General features: G+C 50.3%; 1 protein-coding gene across 1 annotated transcript in view; it reads left to right on the top strand.

Moving 5' to 3' along the window:
- SLC6A2 (solute carrier family 6 member 2) overlaps positions 1–22,969 on the top strand; it is a 37,362-nt gene that overhangs the window by 13,347 nt on the left and 1,046 nt on the right. The window contains exons 3-12 of the mRNA XM_061172845.1: positions 7–244; positions 8,442–8,580; positions 13,418–13,552; positions 15,244–15,347; positions 16,593–16,717; positions 17,459–17,571; positions 18,828–18,956; positions 19,904–20,003; positions 20,979–21,079; positions 21,575–21,742. Of these exons, the coding sequence (XP_061028828.1) occupies positions 7–244; positions 8,442–8,580; positions 13,418–13,552; positions 15,244–15,347; positions 16,593–16,717; positions 17,459–17,571; positions 18,828–18,956; positions 19,904–20,003; positions 20,979–21,079; positions 21,575–21,742 (1,352 nt within the window). The remainder of the gene's footprint in view (positions 1–6; positions 245–8,441; positions 8,581–13,417; positions 13,553–15,243; positions 15,348–16,592; positions 16,718–17,458; positions 17,572–18,827; positions 18,957–19,903; positions 20,004–20,978; positions 21,080–21,574; positions 21,743–22,969) is intronic.

The following is a 22,969-nucleotide window of genomic DNA, read 5'->3' as shown; positions in this document are numbered from 1 at the left end:
ACCCAGGAGTTGGCTACGCTGTGATCCTCATTGCACTCTACGTTGGCTTCTACTACAATGTCATCATTGCCTGGTCACTCTACTACCTCTTCTCCTCCTTCACCCTTAACCTGCCCTGGACTGACTGCGGCCATGCCTGGAACAGCCCCAACTGCACCGACCCCAAGCTCCTCAACAGCTCCGTGCTGGGCAACCATACCACGTACTCCAAGTACAAGTTCACGCCGGCAGCAGAGTTTTATGAGTAAGTCATCAACCCCTTGTCCTGTTCACACGGGTGCATCGAGACCTGTGCTGGGCAGGACCTGAGCCAAACGCTAAGGAAAACCACAGGAGGGGAGGGGGCCACGCCAGTCACTGTAATGTTTACTCAGCAGCCACCACAGGCCTGATCCTGGCTAGGAGCCAAGGATACAGCCGTGGACAAAGCTTGAGGAGCTTGTGTTCTGGCACAGAATGGGGGTGGGGAGGCAACACGCTAGCAAAAAGGTAAGGAAGCAAGAACACTGTACGGTGTGAACATGCCCTTCAGGAAATCAAACACATTTTAGGGAGTATAAGTGCTCTTAAGGAACTAAAACCAGTGCTACACAGTGATTGTGTAGGGAAAAGGAACTTTAGTGCAGGTGGTCAGGGAGGGCTTCTAGGAGGAGGTGTCGTAAGAATTGATGAAGTCAGCCAGGGGAACACCTAAGGGCTCAGCTGGTAGATGATGGAGCTGCAGCTTGAACCCAAGTCGATCTGATCCTGAAGCTGTCACCTGGTCCCCCCTGTGCTGCTGTCTCTCTGGGGCTTCCATGGGTGAAAGTAGCCAGAGTTTGTGAGTGAAATTTAGGAAGTGGGAGGCAGGCCAGCTGTGTACAGCTCAGAGAAATTATATGGACTATGTGCATGAGAGGCACTGACTGGTGGTAGAAGACAGAACGTCTTTTAAAAAAAGAAACACTTTATGTTGAAATCATTTTAGAGGTAGAAGAAAGTTGCAAATGTAGTACACAGAGCCCCTGTAGACCCTTCACCCAGTTTCCCCTAATGTTGACACCGTATACAACCATAGTGCAATGATTGAAATCAGAAAATTAACATGGATTAACTAACCTGCTGAAGACTATTTTTGAATTTGTCAGTTTTCCCACTAATGTCGTATCCTGGTCCAGGATCCAACCTAGAGTCCCATGTGGCATTTAATTGTCACATCTCCTTAGTCTCCTCCAATCTGTGAGAGTTCTTTAGTCTTTCCTTGAGTGTCATGCCCTTGATGCTTTTGAAGAGCACTGGTCAGTTTTTCTATAAAATAGCCCTCAGTGTGGGTTGGTCATTGTTTTCTCCTGATTAGACTGAGTTTGACATTTTTGGCAAGAATAACTTGGAAATGACATTGTGTCCTTCTCGGTGCATATCATATCAGGGGGTACAGGATGCCAGTCTCTTATTACTAGGCATGTTGACCTTGATCACTCGGCTGAAGTGCTTCCTCCTGTGCAGAGGTAGCATTATTCTCTGTAATTAGTAAGTGTCTTCTGGGAAGTTACTTTGAGGTTATGCAAATATCTCATTTGTCATCAGACTTTTGCCCACAGTTCTTACCATCCTTCAATGAGTCTTGCAAACGGGGATTATTATTTATAGTGTTGGTCTAAAGTGATTTCTAATCCCATCATTCCCTCTAGATTAATTGAAAAGTCCCTTTTCCCCTATTTATTCATTTGTTCGTTTACTCATTTATTCATTTCTATCAGTATGGGCTCATTGGTGTTTATTTTATTCTGTGGTTTTAACCCATAGCCATTATTATTTATTTTGTTGCTCCCTAGAATCCTCTCAACCTCTACTCCATCCTTTTAAGTCCTTGAGGTCGGTAATAGTCAACTTGTTTTCAGTCACCTAATTTCAAATGTTTGCATGGTGGTCTCTTCAGAATGTAGCATCTATCGTCTTTATGCTTCAGGCGGGGGTGAGTCCCATTTTAGCAACCCCTACACAAGTGTTAGCAGCTAAGCAGAAAGTCCCTGGTACAAGCTGTGGGGCAGGACAAGTAAATCCCACTCAAACCTCACTCTCAAGGTACACATGGTCTAGAGTAGTAGTTGGAAAACTTTCCAGTAAAAAATTAGATAGGAAATATTTTGGGCCTTGTGGGCCACATAGGTCTCTTGCATATTCTTTATTTGATTTTACCCTTTAAAAAGATAAACCATCCTTAGCTCACAGGCCATAACTCAATGGGCCACAGCTGGATTTGGGGGCAGGGGGTGGGGCATGGCTTGCTGACTGCTGGTCTGGAGCAGTGCTGCTCAGGAGAACTCCCCATGATAGAAATGTCCTATGTCTGCACAGCCCAGTGCAGTAGCTACGTGCCATACGTGGTTAGTGAGCAGTTGAAATGTGTCTAGCGTGACTAAGTTGAATTTTTAACTTCATTAATTTTCATTCATTTGTGTGTAAAAAGCTCGTGGTTACCGTATTGGGCAGTGCAGGTCTAGAGGATGGAAAACAACAAATTCACCAACACCAAAACCTTAGGGCCACTCTTCTTTGATCCTATGTATTCCCTAAGCCAAGGACCTTGGAACAAGTCCTGATTATCCAGAGTGGGGTTCCTGAGGACCATTTCTACTCCTGCCATCTCGGTGCAGCATGACCAAGGAGTCTTGGTGTGGTTAAAGGTGGCCTCTGGAAAGTCTGCTGCCTCCTGGGGCTCAGAGGAGTCAGGGTTCTCAGGACCCAGGAACTACCCTCAATGAGCCATGGCGGAGAATTTGCTAAGGGTCCTGGACCTGTGTGTCCACCTGCCCCCATCTGTGTTTTCTGCAGACTTCCAGCAGGCATGTGCACAATTATGTAGATTTGGGAATTTTGTGGGGAGAGGGTCCACAGTTGTCATGGAATTCGAAATCCTTCTACAGCCCCAGACGGATCTGAAGGACTGCTGTTACTTAAGGCAAGCATCTCAGTAACACCACCATCCCTGTCTTCCTCCTCATCGCATCAACAGCTAATCACTTACCGTGTGCCTCAAGCTTTCTGCTAACTTATCTGTGTGTTATTTCAGTGTAAGCCTCACACCGACCTGATGAGGTTTCTGTAACTCTTACCTTCACTGCATACATGACGCGGCCTCATTTCGCAGATGAATTAATCACTGGCCCATGGCCACATGGCTAGTCCCGTGCAGAGCCAAGATTTGGACCCAGACTGTTTGCAGCTATGGGACTCCAAGAGTGAGTGCTCCCTTACATTCTGCCCCCAGGAGCCTCACTCTCCTCACCCTGGCCCCTCCCTTGCCAGGCAGTGAAACTCCAGAGCCTGCAGGCTTAACTTCTGTGTTATATTGGATTCTAGCCATTATAAACGGCTATGATTATTCCAAAATACCGTCATAGTCACAACTAACATTTATCCAGCGTAGATTCTATCCCAGCCATGCATTTGGAAGTGACATTTGAAGTGGGTTTGAATCCAGGAAGTCTGGCTCCAAAGTCCAGGCTCTTAGCCCACCAATTCTAAACACTGGCTGCTCATTGGAACCACTTGGAGAGCTTTAAAACACACTGATGCCTGGATCCCACACCCGGAGATTCACTTCGTTGGTCTGGGTGCAACCGGTGGGGCGTGGAGATTTTTATTAACGGCTCCTCCAGTGATTCTAATATCCAGCCAAGGCTGAAAGCCCCTGTCTTAGCCACTGCACTCTCCCATCTCAAACAGAATAAGATTCTCAGTGGGCTCAGGCTAACATGCCTACAGTATCATGTCATGGAAAATCTAGGGCCTCCTTTATTCTTCTCCTTAGGGGTGTAGCCTCGGACAATCCCAGAACCGTTAGGGACCTTGCAGGCGGAGGTTTTAGGCCTTCCTAGTTTATAAGTGTGGTTTGGACTAGGAGACGGTAAAGGATAGTGGAGCTGAGGGTGCTGCTGATACATGTAATTGGTTCCGTGCTTTCTCCTTTATCATCTCATGATAAAGGAAGAAAACAGGATCTTTCTTTTTGCTCTTGGCAACCCTCGTCCTTATAAATTAAAATGGGAAACGATAGCCTTGTCTCTAGTCTAGTTATTATTTGATTCCTTCTCTGACGTCTTCATAGCCAGCAGATCTGCCCCAGCCGGAGGGAGAAGTGAGTTGGGTTTTGAAACCCAGGTTGCTTTAATTACAGCCTGAAACTTCCTCCCGGCTTGTCTGTGAGCAGAATGAGGTGGAAGAAGATGACATTCTCTTACATGGGGCCGCAGGGGCTTGGGGGGTGTAGTGGGGAGCAGAACCCAGGGCTTATTTCTACAGCTTCCCGCTCCGCAGAGCTCCTGTACCCTCCCCTCCTCCCCCTTCCTTCCCCTCCTCCATCCTTTGAAGTACATCCCCACCCCAAGCTTCACAGCTGCCGTGAGCCAGGCACCAAGCATCTTCTCATATCTAAGTCCCATTTAGTCCTCGCAGTTCATGGAGGTGGGAATTACTCCTGTTTTACAGATAAGAAGAATGTAGTGGTACAGGTTTTAGGGAAGTGGCAGAGCTGGGATCTGAACCGGGGCCGTCTGAGTTAAGGCCCTCGCCCCATCCACAGGCCTCTCCCCTGTCTTCTCTTCCATCCCATCAGAGTCTCCAGTGGGGTGTATTCGGGACAGGAGTGCAGGAGTCCCTGTGGGGAGATCGGAGCCCTTCTCGTGCATCTCTTTCTCACCTTGAAGCTGCTTTTGTGTGCTTCTCAGTATCTAAGTCATGAGCTGCCTCTGGATTTGTTTTTAATGGCCCTTTTATCTAAATGCTTCTGCTTTAAAAGTTACCCCCTCTCAGTCTGGGGACCCAGCAGGTAGGACTCCCAGGGCCAACCCTGAGGAGATTAGTTGGTTTTTTTGCTTACCTCAGAGCCTGCTGGCCGATTCTCTTGCCATCCTGTACTTATTTAAGCCGATAGATTGAACATATCATTCAAGGGAACAAAACTTCGATACTCCCCAGGCTCCAGGCCTGAAGCCAAATAGCCCAAGGCTGAAGGAAACCCTGAGGCTCTGTAACTTAATCTGTAAAAGGGCACCCTTGGTGAACACACTCAGGGAATAGAAAACTTCTACCCCCTGCCTGTTCCTGGTGGGGAAGAGAACTCTCCCTCCACCCCAACACTAACCCTTTGCACTTAAATGTAAAGTGAGATCTGAGCCCGTTTGGCCTGTAGACTTCGGAAAGTCTGGACCGTGTACTCCACGATGATTCATTTTCATTAAACTGCTGGAAAACTACAACAAACCCAAGTTACTTGTACTAACCCCCAAGGCTTGGGCCTGTTACGGGGGAAGAGGCTGGATTCACTTTTCTTGGAAATCAGCTCTGGAGTCTGGCTTTTTCACTGATGAAATATCTAGACAACCACTGCCAGGCTGAAAGTGGACCTCACACACATGTGGGTCACCTGGGCCGGTTAGGAGGCGTTTCGGCCATCTGATTGGATTCTAGAGTCATTTTAGCACGTTTGAGGGCAAGCACAGTTGGTTCAGTGCCTTTTTTTTTTTTTTTCCATGATTTTAACAGTCAAATTGGCCAAATGGTTATTGATACCATTCAATACTTGGCCCGTATGGAAAGAAATGGGAAGAAGCAGGATTAAGAGTCAGATGGGCTCAGTACCTGATTCTGGTTCTCCATCTTTTTAGATATGCCCGGCCTCTCTTCTCTTCCAATTTCCTCCCTTCCCTTCGCTTCCCTCCCCTCCCCTCTCCCCTCCCCAAACCCATGCTTCTCCTCCTCTTCCCCCTCCCGCTCCTCCCCTCCCCCTCCTCCCCTCCCCCTCCTCCCCTCCCCCCTCCTCCCCTCCCTTCTCCTCTCTCTCCCCCTACTCTTCCCCCTCCTCCTCCTTCCCCTCCTTCTCCTTATTCTTCCTCTCTCGCTCCCTCCCTCTCCCACTCTCTCCCTCCCTCTCCCACTACCTCTCTCTCCCTCCTTCTCAGCATAGGAGAGGGACCTCAGCCAGGGCCTCATTTTTGAGCTGAGACTAGCAGGGACAGAAGTTCACCAGGCAGACACATTGGGCCAGGAAGTGTGTTCTAGGCATAAAGGAACAGACAGTTCCAAGGCCCAGAGTGACAAGAGCTTTATATAATTCGGGAATGACAAGTGGCTGGTGGTCGCCAGGAGCCAAAGGCATGGTGTGGCAAGGCACAGGGTGCACTTGGTACAGGACGATTGAGAAAGGCCTCCGATTCTGAAAGGCTTATGTTTTTATCCTCTCTACCAGGATTCCACAATGCTGATGCTTTTGACATTTGGGGCTGGATAATTCTGTGTTGCGGTGGGAAGGCTGTCCTGTGCATTTTGGACGTTTAGCCCCATCCCGGGCTTCTGCCCACTAGACACCAGTAACACCCCTCTGCCCTCCAGCTGTGACAACCAAAAATGTCTCCAGCTGTTGCCAAGTGTCCAGGGAAGGCAAGGGCAAAATTGCCCCCAGTGAGAAACACTGTTTTAGGTGATAAGGAGCCTCTGAGGATTTGGGGGCAGAAGAGTGACAAAGTTAGAACACAACTTCAGATGAATCAGGTGGTTCTACGGCAGCACAGACTGTGGATTTAAGGAGGCCGACTGGAGGCAGAGACTGGGATGGCGGGAGGATGGGGAAGTTTTTACAGTAGTCCTGGAGGAACAGAATATGGGTCTGGCCTGGCATCGGGCCATGAGGACGGGGGTGTTGGTTGCAGATCAAGAGATAGGACTAGGAGGGGCCAGACACAGAGACTGATTGCTCAGGGAAGCTGATGCAGGGTGAGTAGTTTAAAGCCACAGCATCCTGCCTGGGGGCAGTGGGGATGAAGGCCATTCTGGAGATGGGGACACGGGTCTTTGTGGGCCTTGATCAGCCACACAGCTCTGCTCATTCATTCCTGCGCGCTCACTGCAGACTCCTCTGTTTGCCTGTCACCACCCACCTCCCTCTCCCCATCTCGCCCCTACCACACCTGGGCACCCCTTCTCAACTCACCGGCTCTCCCACAGGCCCGCAGAGAAGGCACCAGCCACCCCCTCCGTGGAGCCCGCCACACTGACTCCCTTGGCTGAGTTTTCTGGGCACTCCTTAGCTTCTTTGCCAATGCCCGCTGCTCCTTGAAGGCTGGGACTCAATCAGAATGATAGTTACAATGACCATTGGCGCTGAGCATTTCCTGGGTTCTAGGCACTGTCTCACATTCTGCAATGTAAGCCTCGTGAGAGCCATTTTACTGAAGAGGAAAAAGGCTCAAGATGGGGAATGTTTGCACCAGCTATTGTCACCCAGGAGCTCCATGTGGCTGGAGCCATCACCTACTTGTCCACAGCCTTGTCACCTGCCCCCAGCAGTCCTCTTTCAGTTTTGACTTCTTTCTCACGAAATTAGGTGTGTGAGATTCATCCATACAGAGCTAGTTGCTATATAATATTCCAATTTATGAATATATCATAATTTATGTAGTCTACTGTTTTTGTTTTGTTTTGTTTAATATTTATTTATTTATTTATTTATTGGCTGCATTGGGTCTTAGTTGCAGCACGCGGGATCTTTTGTTGCAGTGTGCAGTCTTCTCTCTAGTTGAGGCGCACAGGCTTAGTTGCCCCAAGGCATGTGGGATCTCAGTTCCCCGACCAGAGATCGAACCAGCATCCCCTGCATTTCAAGGCAGATTCTTAACCACTGGACCACCAGGGAAGTCCCTGTAGTCTACTGTTTATAGATATTTATTTTGCAATTTGGGGTTATGAATAATGCTGCTGTGAACATTCTAGACCACGTCTTTTGGTGAACATATGTACATGTTTCTACTGGGCAAATACCCAGGAGTGGAATTGCTAAAGCAGAGGATACACATACCTTTAGTTGGGGTAGATATTCCCAAATAGGAGAAAAGTTTACTCTTATCTCAGTCTCTAGACCAGGGATTCTAAACCTCAGCAACATGGGAATTTTGGAGGCTGTCCTGTGCCTTATAGGATGTTTAGGTTGTCCTGTGCGTCATAGGATGTCCCACTTCTCTGTCCTCTAGATGTCTCCTACCCAAGTCGTGACATTCAAAGACATCTCCAGACATTGCCAAATGTTCCATTGTCCACTGCTTTAGACCATGAGTGCTATGAAGGCAGAGACCTTTCCTCTGTTTATTTACCACCATCTCCCCAGGACCTGGCTTGCAGGTGGCACTCAAGAGATATTTGTTATGTTGAAAGCTTCTGTTGCCATTTAAAAAGCAGCCTTGTGTGGGGACGTCTCCCCAGATGAGTTGCTGGCCCAGGGCAGGGAGGTGCTGGGCACAGGCCATGACTGTGCAGGGCAGGTCCAAGTGATGCAGGGCTGTAGCCGGGGCAGCCCAGGGCCTGTCTCCATCAATGTGCACTTTCGAGGACTGGCCTGTGGTCGAGGCCTTGGTCATCCTCCCTGACGACACCATCTTCCCTGGTCCACTCCCCTCTCCTCCCCGCAGGCGTGGCGTCCTGCACCTCCACGAGAGTAGTGGGATTCATGACATCGGCCTGCCCCAGTGGCAGCTCTTGCTCTGTCTGATTGTCGTCGTCATCGTCCTGTTTTTTAGCCTCTGGAAAGGAGTGAAGACATCAGGAAAGGTAATATCTTTGTTTCTCTTTCAGTTGGGAGGTTGACCTCAAAAAACATGTTTTTTTCTACCTATAAACAGGTAGTTGGTGAAAAGAAAAGGTGGTGCTAGAAGTACAAAACCTGGGTTTGCACCCCAGCTCTGCCACTGGCTTGCTGGAGACTTTAGACGAATCCCCTCCCTTCCCTAAGCCCAGGACTCCCCAGCAGTAGGATGAGGGAGTGTAAGTGGATCAGGGTTCTTCACACTTTCCCACCAAAGCCTCCCTAATAGCAGAGACCAGGGAATGGGACACCCCAAGGGTCTCTGGAAAAAGCCCAAAGCAACCTGTTGACGTGTGTTTGATAAATCTTAAATTCTGGACTAAAACTGCATGCAAATATTGCAGCCTTGTCTAGCATATAACCATTTCCTTCACTCTAAAATTGATTGTTCCCACCTCTGAATTTTTGAGTAGATGAGAACGCTCCAGACGATATCTAGATGAATCCTGGGGCATCCTCTGACACAGTGCGGAGTGCTCGCAAGGGTCTACGTTTCCCGGAGAGAGGAGCACAGGGTTCGATGACGTAGGAGAGCCTGCCAGAGTTGGCATTCTGACTTAGGTGACACTGCCCCCCGTAGTCAGCACCTCAGGGTGGAGTATACTCAGGTCATGGCCCACATTGATTCTGAGCCTGAGGAATATCATGAGAACAACAGCTCCATGTGGACCCTATGGGGTCCACGTGGAGCTTGGCTGTATTAAAGAGGCTGTAGCTGGAAACTATTCTGTCCAGTGTTTTGGTTAGCTATCGCTGTGTAACAAAATACCTCAAGATGTAGAGACGTAAAATGACAACCACTTTATTCCCTCTCATGATTCTGTGGGTTGACTGGGCTCAGCAAGGTGGCTCTTCTGCTCCATGTGATATTGCCTGAGCTACATGTCTGGGGGCTTGACTGGGCTGGAACCTCCAAGATGGCTAACGCTCATGGATGGCAGTTGGTACTGGCTGGGAGCTTAACTGGAGCTGTCAACCAGAGCACCTTGGGTGGTTTCCATATAGCCTCGCGCTGTAACTTGGGTATCTCACAGCATGATGGCTGGGTTCCAAGAGCATGTTCCAAGCAGACAAGCCCCAATGTACAAGTAGCTCTTCCAGTCTCTGTTTTCATCATGCTTGCTATTGTCCCAATGAACAGGATAAGTCTTGTGGTAAAGCCCAGAGTCAGTGTGGAACACACAGTGTGTATGTTCATTGGGGGTTACAAGGCAACAATAATCAGGTAGGCATGAGTTTATGAGAAGCTTCATTAGGCAACTGATTTTGAATTTTTTTTAATTTAGTTTATTTATTTATTTTTGTCTGCGTTGGGTCTTCATTGCTGCGCGTGGACTTTCTCTAGTTGCGGCAAGTGGGGGCTACTCTTCCTTGTGGTGCACGGGCTTCTCATTGCAGTGGCTTCTCTTGTTGCGGAGCACGGGCTCTAGGCACACGGGCTTCAGTAGTTGCGGCACGCGGGCTCAGTAGTTGTGGCTCGCGGGCTCTAGAGTACAGGCTCAGTAGTTGTGGCGCACGGGCTTAGTTGCTCCGCGGCATGTGGGATCTTCCTTGACCAGGGATCGAACCTGTGTCCCCTGCATTGGCAGGCAGATTCTTAAGCATGGCGCCACCAGGGAAGCCCTAGGCAACTGATTTTGAAAAGTGGGGTGCATCAGGGTTCTCTCTGGTTCTCCTAAAGTCTTGGTTATGCCATAGATAGCAAAGATAGTGACAGGGGACCAGCAACCAACAGGAATGAAACTTGACAAGAGCCTGAAGTGGAACTTCCTATCAGCGTATTGGAGACATGGTATCTGCCCCAAGGAAGAACTCAAATGAAATGCATACCAGGGCTTGGAGGAATTCTAAGATAGAGCAAAACCAGGCTAGGACCACAACCATCCCAACACCTGACACATAGTAGGTCTTCAGTAAATATTTATTGACGGACTAGTGAGGAAAGAAGGGAAGGTAGGAAGAAGGGTAGGTGGGTAAATAAGTTTGGGGAACTTCATTAAGTGTTCTTTTGAATTCAACTCGTTAAACATTTACGGATACCTACTATGTGCCAGGCTTGATGCTAGTACTAGTGATGCAAGAAGAAATAAGACATATTCAATTGATTGTAGTATTATGTGTGTTATAGCCAAGTAGGTGTAGGTCAATGTTATTAGTTTCTTGCATCTCCGTTCAGAGACATATGTGTGTCCCCCTTTCAATAAACACTAATGGTCACAAACTATACACACTATTATAGATCTTGCTTTTTAAAAAACTTAACTTTACCTTGAAGACAGTTTTACATCAGCTAGGTTGCACTTTAATTGAGATACAAACTGTGGGTTTTTCAAGTGTCATTAGATCAATTTAGTGGGTCACCACAATTTTTCAAAATGAAATCGTCTAGATAATAACAGCGAGCATTGCACATACTAAAGTTAGAGCTGTCTTGTGGAATTTGTGTGTTTCCGTTATAGCAACCCATATGTCTCGATAAATAAGGTTTTTCTTACCATGAGTGCCCATGGTCCAAAAAGCATAAGATGTTACATTAGTGGAAGAAGGAAGCTCTTCAGACTGAGAGGGTCTGCAAAGACCATGGAGAAGGTGGCATTGGGCTAGGTCAGGTAGAGATGGGGCAGAGGGAAAGGGTTTTCAGTGGAAGGAGCTGCAAGCAAAACTACAGAAGCCCCAGGCCAGCCTTGTCCAGCCTCTCTGCGCCTCTCCTGGGTATCAGGAGCAGGGCTTTCCTGGCCTCTGCAGGCAGCAGAGCTGCAGAAGGTGTATGAACTTTACTACTGCTGCCGGCCTGGGTGCGGGGCCACCACAGGCTTCTAATATTACACCCCAAGATTAAGTTTCCTGTGGCCATCGCCAAAGGGATACAGACTGCCCCACCTTGTTTAGCACTTGGCTGGAGCAGGCCTGAGTTGTCTATGGGGAGACTGATGCTAAAGAGAAAAGGAGTGGAGCCTCGCATGCTCCGTTTCTTTGTGCAAAGTCACCTGTGGAGGAGGAGGATTCACGCCCTCCCCTGAGGAGTGTAATGACGAGTGGGGCAGGAGTGTTGCCCTAGGAAGCCCCCCGCAGATGGAAACTTGTCGCCTGAAGTCCCTGCCCACATTTTGCCTCCAGAGCAGGCGAGGACCCCTGCAGTCCATGGGGAGGGGCTTTCTAGAATAAGGAACTTCATGCAGGACATTGCTGTGTCCTGTCTTTAATTGTTTTTATACCCTGGCTCATGAGAAAACCAAGAGCATTGCTTATTTCTTCCCAGACTACGTCTGGAACAGGACACGGATCTTTTCTTAGCAGGCTGCCAAAGCCACAGAGCCGGCCTGAAATGAATTGCAAGTGTTCACACTTCCCGTCTTGGCCAGTGAAGGCTCTGTTCTTGGGAAGATGGCTCCACAGCTGGCAGCTGGGATACTGGGGTGCGAGGTACAGTCTGAATCAGGGAAAGGGGTTACTGCAGACCACACACTCTGTGACCCTGGCCCACCGACCACCGCAGGGTAGAGGGCAGAGGTCAGTCAGCCCCCAGGGCGTCGGGCAAGTGTGCACACACTGTCACTTGCCGCCCTGGAGTCCTGTCTGCCCACCCGCCGCTCACAGGCGTTGGCTGAACCAGCACTTAGCAACTACAAGCCTGTACCGAACGCCTAAATGTTGATCTGGAAGGTTCTCTAAAGCCATCTACTCCAGCCTGCTTGTACAGATGGGGAGGCTGAGGCCAAGACAGGGACAGGGTTTCACAGCCGTCTTGGCAGAGCCAGGACTTGAACCTGGGTCTCAAATATGCAGTAGCGTGAGTGATCAAGCACATGGCTTTGTGGTCAGACCACCTGGGCTGGAGTCCAGGCACCATCGTTCCCTAATGGGTGACCTCGGAATGAATGATGTCCCCTAAGCTACAGTGTCCTCACCCGCAAGATGAGGGCAGTTCCTGATCCTGCCCGCCTCCAGGGCAGTTGGGAGGATGGGGTGAGAGGTCCTCACTGCTGGGCTAGCAGATGGAGATTGCTCAATAAGTGATCCTCATCTGTCTTTGTCCCCTGCCTCCACCTGAGGGAGCTTTTAAAGCATGGAGTGCAAGCCCCATCCCAGACCAATTAAATCAGAAAGTCCAAAAATGGAGTCTGAACTTGGACATTTTTGTCTATAACTTCCCGCAGAGTAGTCTAATGTATAGTCAGGGGTGAGAAGGAACAGCGAGGAAGCCTACGCAACCTTCTCCTTTCCCCACTTCTCTTCTCTGTTTCTTCATCGTGGGCAGGCTGGGCTGGTGTCTCTTTTCAGTCTGGGGACAGTTTCTTCCCTTATGGGTTTCTGGACGAGGCAGTTTGTCTTTACCCTAAATCCATCCCCAAATAAAGAGCAGCCAGGGATTCTGCTTTCGGCCCAGCTGCATCCCTCCCTGGGCGGTGAGCTTGGGAGGATACACTTGCATGAAGGTAAACGAGCGGGGGAGAGAAGGGAGGAAGGAGGGCGAAAAGGTGAGGGTGCTAGTTCTACCTGGGGCAAGTCAGTGCAGGAAGCTTGTAGAGCAGGAGGCGCTGGGCACCAGGAGAGTCTGCGTCCTCACTGCCCTTGGCTTCCTTGGCAGCGGTGCCCCCAGGGTGCTGACTTTCTCATTGGGTGCAGCCTTGGTCTGTCCACTGCGTCCTGGAGTGCCCCAGGCCTGGCCTGGAGGTGGAGCTTTTAGCCCGTGCACTGTGTGAAGGAAGGTGCGGGGAGGGTGTGACTGGCTCCCCCCCCCGCCAGCCCCCCACCCCGCTGGCAGCAGAGTCAGGCTCTCACTGCGAGCTTGTCCACCGCCAGGTGGTGTGGATCACGGCCACGCTGCCTTACCTCGTGTTGTTTGTGCTCCTGGTCCACGGCATCACGCTGCCCGGCGCTTCCAATGGCATCAACGCCTACCTGCATATCGACTTCTACCGTCTGAAAGAGGCCACGGTCAGTGCCCAGTGACCACCCACCCTTGGGCCAGGGTTGGGGAGGGTTCTCGGTGCAGGCAGTGAAAGAAAATCTGGTCCCAGCTCTGCGTAGCCTGGGATGGATCCTTCCCACTCTGGGCTGCAGCTTCTCCACCTGACCAAGGCCAGTTTGATTTGCACCTGACAGTCTCTGTGAGCCTGTCCGGTTCTGATGGCTTGGGATCTGTGGTTCTGTTGAGTGGCCTTTGCAGACCCCTCCTTTCAAGGAAAGCAATACCCTGTCCTGGGTTCTTACCTCTGCCCTGTGCCGTGGCCCCAGCCTCACCCCAGTCACCCTAGCCCTATTTCTACTCTGGTCTCCAACCCTGGCCTCTGGTACCATCTGTGATGTTGGCATAAGGAGCAGCGTCAGCCACAGGGAGACCAGACCCTGCTGACTCTCCCCTCACAGCCCCTCGAGCTCACTGTCCTGCCCAGAGGCAGAGATTACAATGAAGGTGGGGTGAATGTGGAGTGGAGTCCAAAGTAGCGCGGTGAGGCTGGGAGCAGGGACAATCTTAGAGGTTCCTAGTGCCTTGAGCATCTTCAAATCACAGCTGAGATTATTTCCAGCCTCCTCCCTCGCGGTCTGCCTCAGTGACCACACCTCAGTATTTCCCCTCATAATCCCCAAAGACTTCCCCACACTCTACTTGAACCCATAATAATCCTGGCAGGCAAGATCAACATAGGATTAGGACGGACACCTCCCAGTACACACCTCCCATTGTCCCAGCACAGCTCAGTGTTATAGCCCAGTAACCAAGAGAAAAACCTACTTCCTTAGTAACTGTCAGAAAAATAACAGAGCGTTAAGACATGAAACAGCCTTGTAAATTGTGAAGCAAGTCAGAGTTCTATCTGTTCTGCATTGTTTAAATATCCTAAGTCTTTCTGGACAGTAGAAACTCAGCCTGAGTGCCGTCTCAGGGAGCAGATCTATCTTCCTCCGTCAGATTGCTTCTCTCATTACACTCTTTGCTTACAAAGCAGGGGAAGTCTAGAATAACACGAGTGGGGAGATGACAGAAGTCTCACAAATCCGAATTGTGGCTTATTCCTGGTGAGCTAGGTAAAATTATCCCCACTGTACAGATGAGGAAACTGAGATATAGACAGTGAAATTGACCAGGGCAAGACCATGAGGCCGAGAGGTTGGAGAGGAGCTCAGATCTCCGGGCTTCCAGCCATGCAGTTTCATCATCCAAAAGATGAAGGAAGTAGACCCCATTGGCCACCAAGGAACCACCACTGTCTATGGGTTGGTAGACGCTACTAGGAATCATTACCCCTTTCTGAAGATGTTGTCTCCGTAACCCCTGAGATAGTCATAACCCTTTGCCCTTGCCCTATCCACATTCTAGCCTAGAACATTTTGTTTATTAACTTTCTTTGAAAACCAGGATGTCAAATTGAGCCAGTGAGTTCCTCTGGGGTGAGCTCACTCATGACCACCCAAGGCTGGGAGATGCTAGAGAGACCCCAGCCTCTCTCCACAGTGATTTCGTACAGGCTGCTGGAGAGCAGGAGTTGCGTGGCTCCCCATCTCTAGTTCAGACCTCATTTCCTCAGGTCTTAAGGCATCCCTGGGGCTTCCCAGCCCTTCTGGAGCAGTGAGGTAGTCCAATTCTGTGGAAACAGAGGGTGATGGCCTTTATCTGCCCATTTCAGGTATGGATTGATGCTGCAACTCAGATATTTTTTTCCTTGGGCGCTGGATTTGGTGTCTTGATTGCATTTGCTAGTTACAACAAATTTGACAACAACTGCTATAGGTAAGATCCTTCCTGGGGCTCTGGAAAGCTCTAAATCCTGGGAATCAACCCTTGCAGGGATGGGAGAGAGGGCTCTGGTCTGGGACAAGTCAAATTTTCTTCTTGGGTTTCTTTCCCTGTGAAATGAAGCACAGTAGACCATTCTGGATGTTCTGTGAACTCCAACATAGCCTATGGGGGTCCTGATGAACATATGTCAGTTCAGGACACCTCCCAAATAGATGCAGGGTGAGGAGCTGGGAAAGTTGAGGCCACTAACACTGGGATATCATGAGGATGGGTAGCTGGGACAGAGGGGAACTGTGTGGCTTTCAGAGCAGCCAGCACTGCCTGTCTGTCCATCTGATGCCCAGGCAGACAAGGTTGGAATATCCAGGCTGGTTGCTTGAGGGGTGAGGGCCTGGCAGGGTCAGAGCTTAAGACCACACAGCAGAATGAGAGGTCTGCTCAGTGCCGTGGAGTCAGAAGACCGTGCTCTAGATCATCTGGTCCTGTAAGCATTTAATGCTGCCTCCCGCAGCCCCAGTGCTGTGAGGGCTTCAGACATGGGCACAGATGGGGCTGCTTCCATCCTTCTCTATCAAAGGCTTAAGACAGAATCATAACCTCCCTGGTACAAGACAGAGTAGGAAGAATGCAGACCAGTGGGACAGGCTTTAGGGAGGCTAAGGAAATGGGGTGATCAGCCATCTGCTGGGGGATCAGCAAGAGCATAGAGGTGCATTTGAGGTGAGCCTTGGAAGATAGTTAGGGTTGCGATAGGCAGACACGGAGTGAGCGGACAACGTACAGCATGAACAAAGCCAGGGGAGGTGGTATGTTTGTGAACCAGCAAGTTGACTGGTTTGCTCAGAGAGTACATGTTGGGGAGTCATGGGAAATAAGCCTGGAAAGAAGGTTGGGTCATCTCAGCAAAGCTCTTGAATGCCTGGGTGAAAAGTTGAGAGGCACTGGGGAGCCACAGAAAGTTTGTTGAGGAAGGAGGCTGGTGACTCGATTTCCCAACAAGAGTTTGATATCAGGCTCTGGTATCAAAGTGTTTCATCCAGAAGCTGCTGACCTATTTCCTGCACCTACAGGTTCTGACCCTGTGATGGTGGAGTGCTGGGGGTCCATGTGGCAGCAGGGACGCTGAAGAGGGGGTTGGCATTTGAAGCCGTGGATTCCATAGATGGTCCAGCAGTCCATAAGCGGGGTTGGGGAGAGTCAGGCCACTTGAACTAACAGTGCTTTTTTTCCCCTCAGGGACGCCCTACTCACCAGCACCATCAACTGTGTCACCAGCTTCATCTCTGGGTTCGCCATCTTCTCCATCCTTGGTTACATGGCCCATGAACACAAGGTCAACATTGAGGATGTTGCCACTGAAGGTGGGTGGGCAGACTCGCCCACTGAGGAGGAGGGGGCTGAAAAACTCACCTCTTTCTTAGCAGTTCTCCTGTGGCTGTGGGACTGAGAGGACTGGACACGGAGCTTTCCCAGCGGCCCACTTTCTTTGAGGCCATCAGTAGGAAGTCCAGGCAGAATCATCTTCTGAGTCAGGCCAGACCAGATAGATTTTGGAGCACTGACTCTGTACCAGCCCCTGTGCTAAGCACTTCACGTATCTTGGTTTAGTTCTTGCAGTGTTACTAGACAAGTGTTAATAGACCCACTTTAAAGATCAGAAAGCTGAGACTCAGGCGATTGAAGTTGTTCAACCAGCTCGTGTCCTTCCCTGCTGCTTCTCATATTCTTATGGCCACAAACAGGCCGAGACTTGGGGAGGGGCTGCTTCTGATGGACTCTGAAAATCACAAAGTTTTGAGAGAAAGAGGATCCCTCATGGGGTGCAGGAGGTGGGGTTTGAGGCCCATTGCCTGTAGCTGTCCAGGAGAGGCACTGCCCTCTGGCTTGGCTGTTTGAGGTCAACCTCCTTGGTGCATAGGTGAACTCAGGCTGGAGCTGGCTTCATCGGTCATCTTTAGACCTTGGTTTGCTCCATCTACACATGACTGCCCAAATATCATGGGGCTGGGCTGGGGCTCGTTGGGCCTCAAAATGCTCCCCTATCATCTGCAGCTCAGCCCAACAGTCCCAGCTATTAATGAGGTCCTTGATGTTTCTTACAGGAGCTGGCCTGGTCTTCATCCTGTACCCAGAAGCCATTTCCACCCTATCAGGATCCACATTCTGGGCTGTCATGTTCTTCGTCATGCTCCTGGCTCTGGGAATTGACAGCTCAGTGAGTGACCTTGCTGGGGATACCATCCCCCCACAGACACCACTAGACCTGACCCTCCCTCCCCTAAATACACACACACTACTCAGTCTAAAGCTCCCCCCCATTCAAGCCCCTGATCAGTAGTTGTTTGCACAAGACCTTATTTAGATGCAAACAAGGAAATCAGTACTCACTCAGAAAGGCAATATTTAGGCCAAAGCCAAGAACCAAGAGAAACCTACTTGGCATCATGGAACTCTACATTAGAAGGGACCTCGGATAAGCCAGCCCAATACTCTCCTTTTACAGATGGGAAACTGAATTCAGAGAGGGCGTGGCTAAGAACTCTTGTTCTCTAACCAACCACTCTTCCCACGGTATTTCATCAGCATCCACTCGGGCTGAGTGAGTGGACAGCAGTCAGGTCCCTGTTGATAAGGGGGAGACAGGAGTTAACTCTTCACCCTCTCCCACATGGTTTCTGAGTTCTGAGGTTGGTTGAGAACAGGGCAGAAGTGGGGTGAGAGGATGGGGAGAAGGGAGGACCTGCTGATTTCTCTAGAGAAGCAAGGCAGCCGCCAGGGTGCATGAGTCCAGGGCTGCGGGAGGTCCAAGGGAGCCGGGAGGCCTGAGACTGGGGTTCGGAGAGTCCCTCACTCCTGTGTTGACTGAAAAAAAAAAATGCACAACCTGGGACTTCCCTGGTGGTCCAGTGGTTAAGACTCCGAGCTTCCACTGCCAGGGGCACGGGTTCACTCCCTGGTTGGGGAGCTAACAATCCCGCATGCGCGTGGTGCAGCCAAAAAAAAAAAAAAAAAAGCACAACCTAGAAGTTGAGAATTATGTTTCAGTTGGCAGACTTTCTGGGGACTTCAAGCCTGGGAGGCAGCCTCTCAGATCGCTCTGAGGGACTGCTCTGAAGAGGTCAGGGGGGACCCAGGATATGTAGGAGTTTTGCAACAAAGACTAGGTGGTCAGAGCATCAAAAGATTACTGTTAATTAAGCAAAACCAGACATCTCAAGTTAATGAATTGAGCGCTTTTCTATATATGGGAAGATGCAAGAGTCTGGGCTCATTGAAATCATTCCTTTGATATGCACCTGAGCTATCTAGGGCCAGTATCCTTTCTTTCCCATCCTGAGTCCCCTCAGGTGCATCTTTGCGGGGGCAGCGGTAGTGGCTGATGGCTTGATGGCTGCAGCATCCTTTGTTTGCTGACATGTTGGGCAACATTTTTCACTCACCCCTGTGTCCAACCTGCCTGGTTCCCTTCAGATGGGAGGCATGGAGGCGGTCATCACGGGCCTGGCCGACGACTTCCAGGTCCTGAAACGACACCGGAAACTCTTCACATTTGGTGTCTCCTTTGGAACCTTCCTTCTGGCCCTGTTTTGCATAACCAAGGTGAGGGGGGCTGGGCTCTGGGTCACCTGGGGCTTCTGAGGCTGCATTTCAATCCAGCCAGATATTCCCAGACTTGAAGCTGGGGGGTAGGGCTAGGGTGAACTCAGGGGAACCATGGCAGTGCCTGGTATCCTGAACTCCATGGCCCAGTCCCCTAGAGTTACACCCCGTTGTTATCTGTCCCTTCTGAGCCTGGGGATATCCAGACAAATCTTTCAACTGCTTGTTGGTTTGGGGGGGCAGCAAAAGTCCATTTTAAACTGCCAGCTGAAAAAAGTGCACAACCTGAAAGCTGAGAATTATGTTTTATTCGGTGGACAAAACTGAGGACTTAAGCCTGGGACACAGCATCTCAGATAGCTCTGAGGGACTGCTCCAGAGAGGTAAGGGAGGAGCCAGGATACGTGAGTTTTTGCAGCAAAGATCAGGTAGTTGTTACATCAAAAGATTACTGTTGACTAAAGAAAACCAGACATCTCAAGTTAAGGAATTTCATGCTTTTCAGTGTATGGGAAGATGCAAGAGTTTGGGCTCACTGAAATCATTCCTTTGATATGGACCTCAGCTATCTAGGGCCAGTATCCGAGCTTTTTGCTGACTGCTAGATGGCGGGCATCCTGTTTCTATCCTGGATTCCCTCAGAGCTCACCTTCAAAGCGGAGGCTATAATGTGATGGCTGCAACATCTTTGTTTACTGATATGGCAGGCAACATTTTTTTTTTCATTGATAAAATCCATCTTGCTTTTTACTGGCTGAAGTCCCCACCCTCAGACCCAGTGAATACATAGCAGCAACACAGTAGCACCAGAAACCCCATTACCTGTGTTGGGGGTGGGTGTGAGTTCTGAGTGAGCGGGACAGGGGACAGCTAAATTTTGATGGATGTAACAGTTGATAGCCATTTCTATCCATCATGGCCTCAGGCTTTCTCTGTCCATGCCCCAGGGTGGAATATACGTGCTGACCCTGCTGGACACGTTTGCGGCGGGGACCTCCATTCTGTTTGCTGTGCTCATGGAGGCCATAGGCGTCTCCTGGTTTTATGGTACGTGCTGGGTCCTGAGCGTGTGGCAAAGCCTCGGGCCCCGTGTGCTTCTGGAGCCTTTTCACCTGGAGGTGCAAAGGGGCTTTCCATTTCCAGGGCAGTCACTGGCTGATCCCAGAGTTGAATGAGTTGCTTATTGGACGCAGCTCTCCCAGCCCTCAGCTCATCTTTGCATGAGCTCCCTTTAAAAGGAGGACACAAAGGCCCCAAAGGCATCAGTGTCAGCTGTTAGAGAGGAACTCAGAGGAAGCCGCTGCTCCTCAAGCCATGTAATTCATTCTAGAGTAGGGTTGCCAGGTTTAGCAAATCTGGGATACAACACATCCAGTTAAACTTGAATTTCAGATAATGAATCATTTTTTTTAGTATATGTCCCAAATATTGCATGAAATTACTTAAACTAGAATGACTTTTGTTGTCTCTCCGAAATTCAAATGTAACTGAGTGTCCTCTATCTTCTCTGGGAACCTTATTCCAGAGCTGAATGGGGAGAACATGGTAGAAAGTGAAATGTGTTGTCATTGTTCATTTTTTCCCCATGTGTCACTCACTCTTTTCTACTCATTGGAAAGAGTCTGGTCTCTTCTACCAGATTAAAGTTGGGGAAAGCTCTATATACACAGCCATCATTGTTTTAAGAGAGAGGGAGCGGGAGGAAAGAGCTGGGCTTTGGAGTCAGGCCACCCTGTCTGTGTAACCAGGGCCAAGTCCCCTCCCCTCCCCGAGCCCTGGTTTTCCCTCTGAAAAAGGAATTGGGGCGGCACCTACAAGGGGATGCTACCCCTGAGTGTGTTCTCTCCCCTGTTCTGAACCAGCCAAGTGCCTGTCCCCAGGTCTCCTAAGTGCCAGGGTATCCCTGTCTTAGGAGATACTGTTCTGCTCTCCACCTGGGGACACACCCTCTTGGGAAGGCAGCAGGGGTGGCCCCAGGCTCTGCAGGGGCCGCTGTGATGGGCCTGCCCTGTGTGTGCGCAGGTGTGGACAGGTTCAGCAACGACATCCAGCAGATGATGGGATTCAAGCCGGGCCTGTACTGGAGACTCTGCTGGAAGTTTGTCAGCCCTGCGTTCCTCCTGGTGTGTAGTGTGTGGTTGGTCATCCTCGGGTGAGGGGTGCTGTGTGTCTGGGGTGAGGGTGGGGGTGGGGGTCTTTGCTTCTAAGGGGAGGAGGTTGGGATGCAGGGCCCTGGTCACGCAGACAGATGCTCAGGATGCTCTGCCCTGTTGATTCCCAGGAGGCTGCACATGAGAGGGGTCACCAGCCTGGGGCCAGGTCTGGGCCGGGGGCTGTCTGTGCCACCACTCAGTTCCAAGGTCACCTTTCTAGTCTTTTTCTCTTTGTATTGCTCCTGTTTCTTTGTCTCCTTTTTGTTATCCTTCCTTACTTGGATTCTTCCTCCTTTCTCTCTCGATCTCCCCCCTTCCTTATCTTCTCCATTCCTGCATCCATCTCACACGCTGGTCCTCACTTCCCTCTGGTCCCTCTCTGCACCTCTCCCTCTCTCCCACCTCCTTCCCTCTCTCTCCCCTCTCCTTGTCTCTCTCCCTCTTCCTTCTGTCCCTTCCCCCCAGTTTGTGGTGGTCGTGAGCATCATCAATTTCAAGCCGCTCACCTACGATGACTACATCTTCCCACTCTGGGCCAACTGGGTCGGGTGGGGCATCGCGGGCTCCTCCATGGTCCTGGTGCCTGCCTACGTCGTCTACAAGTTCCTCAGCACGCGGGGCTCCCTTCTCGAGGTGAGCTCTGGGCCGAGCCTGGGGGAGGGTGGGGGACAGCACGGGAGGGGGCATCCTGAGTCATTCCCGCTGGGGTGAAAGAGGGAGACAGAAGGACACGGAATCTAGAGTCAGACGGACCTGCCACATTGGCCACGTTATTTACCCCCAAGCCTCAGGTTCCACATTTGTGACCTGGGGTAATCATACAGACCTTGAAAGGTGAAAGGAAGTGCTTGGCACAGTGCCTGGCACACGGTAGATGGTCACCACGCGGCACCTGCTCTCGTGTTGAACGTCATATGCACTGTGTGCTCCCACTCTGTTCCTACCGTGGTTTATGTGAGGAGCTCAGCCCTCCATTCCCCTAAGGGGCAGTTAATCTGCATTAACTGTGCCCACTCCTGTGTCCCACCTCCTAAGGTTTGTCATGTCCCCAGATGTCCCCCACTCTCCCCATCCAAACTCACCGTGACCTTGTATCTTGGCTTTCACCTGCTTCTGTTGTGAACCTGATACCTGATCAGCCTAAACCAGAGATTTCCAAAATACATTTTCTTCTTTGACCTGTGTACATTGCAGATACATATACGCATGATCTGCCTTTTAACTAAAATTATGTCTTTCCTATACTTTGGTTGTTAAATGCCCTTTCTTTTATAAATAATGGTGATAGTCTTTTCCTCGTGTCCTTATTTATAAAGATCTCATCCCTTCATTCCTTTATCCACTCCCTTCACAGATATTTACTGAGAATCTGTACGGGGCAGGCAGTATCCTCTGCCCTAGACACGCTCCCCGGAGCTCATGTTCTCATGAGGGGACAGAAAGACACAGGAGGACGTAACGGAGTGAGCTGTACAGGAACTTAGGGCAGAGGGTCCCAGGCAGGGCTGTGTCCGCCCCCTCCCCCTTGTGACGTGTTTTCTGTCCATGAAATCCCAAAGTCCAGGAGCCTCTGGGTCACTGGGAGGACCCATGTTCCGTGAGCTCATCCCGGACGTGGAACCAGGACCTGCTTTGAGCTTTTTATTCTCCACACTTTGGGATCCCCCTCTAGTGATCAGGCATTGATTCCAGACGCATTCCCTGGGTCCACCCTGTGTCTACAGCCCAAGGAGGCGGCCCCAATCCCCAGGCAGGGCTGAGGTCCCATCACTGAGTTCTCACTGTGCTCTGAACTTGTCCTCTGCAGCACTGACTCCAATCGTGGTTGTAAAATTGCCTGTGTGTGTTTCTGTTCAGTGT

This window comes from Eubalaena glacialis, chromosome 18, assembly GCF_028564815.1.
Source record: "Eubalaena glacialis isolate mEubGla1 chromosome 18, mEubGla1.1.hap2.+ XY, whole genome shotgun sequence".
Taxonomy (NCBI): domain Eukaryota; kingdom Metazoa; phylum Chordata; class Mammalia; order Artiodactyla; family Balaenidae; genus Eubalaena; species Eubalaena glacialis.
Note: the sequence above shows the minus strand (reverse complement) of the source record. Positions and strands in the feature narration are given on the sequence as shown.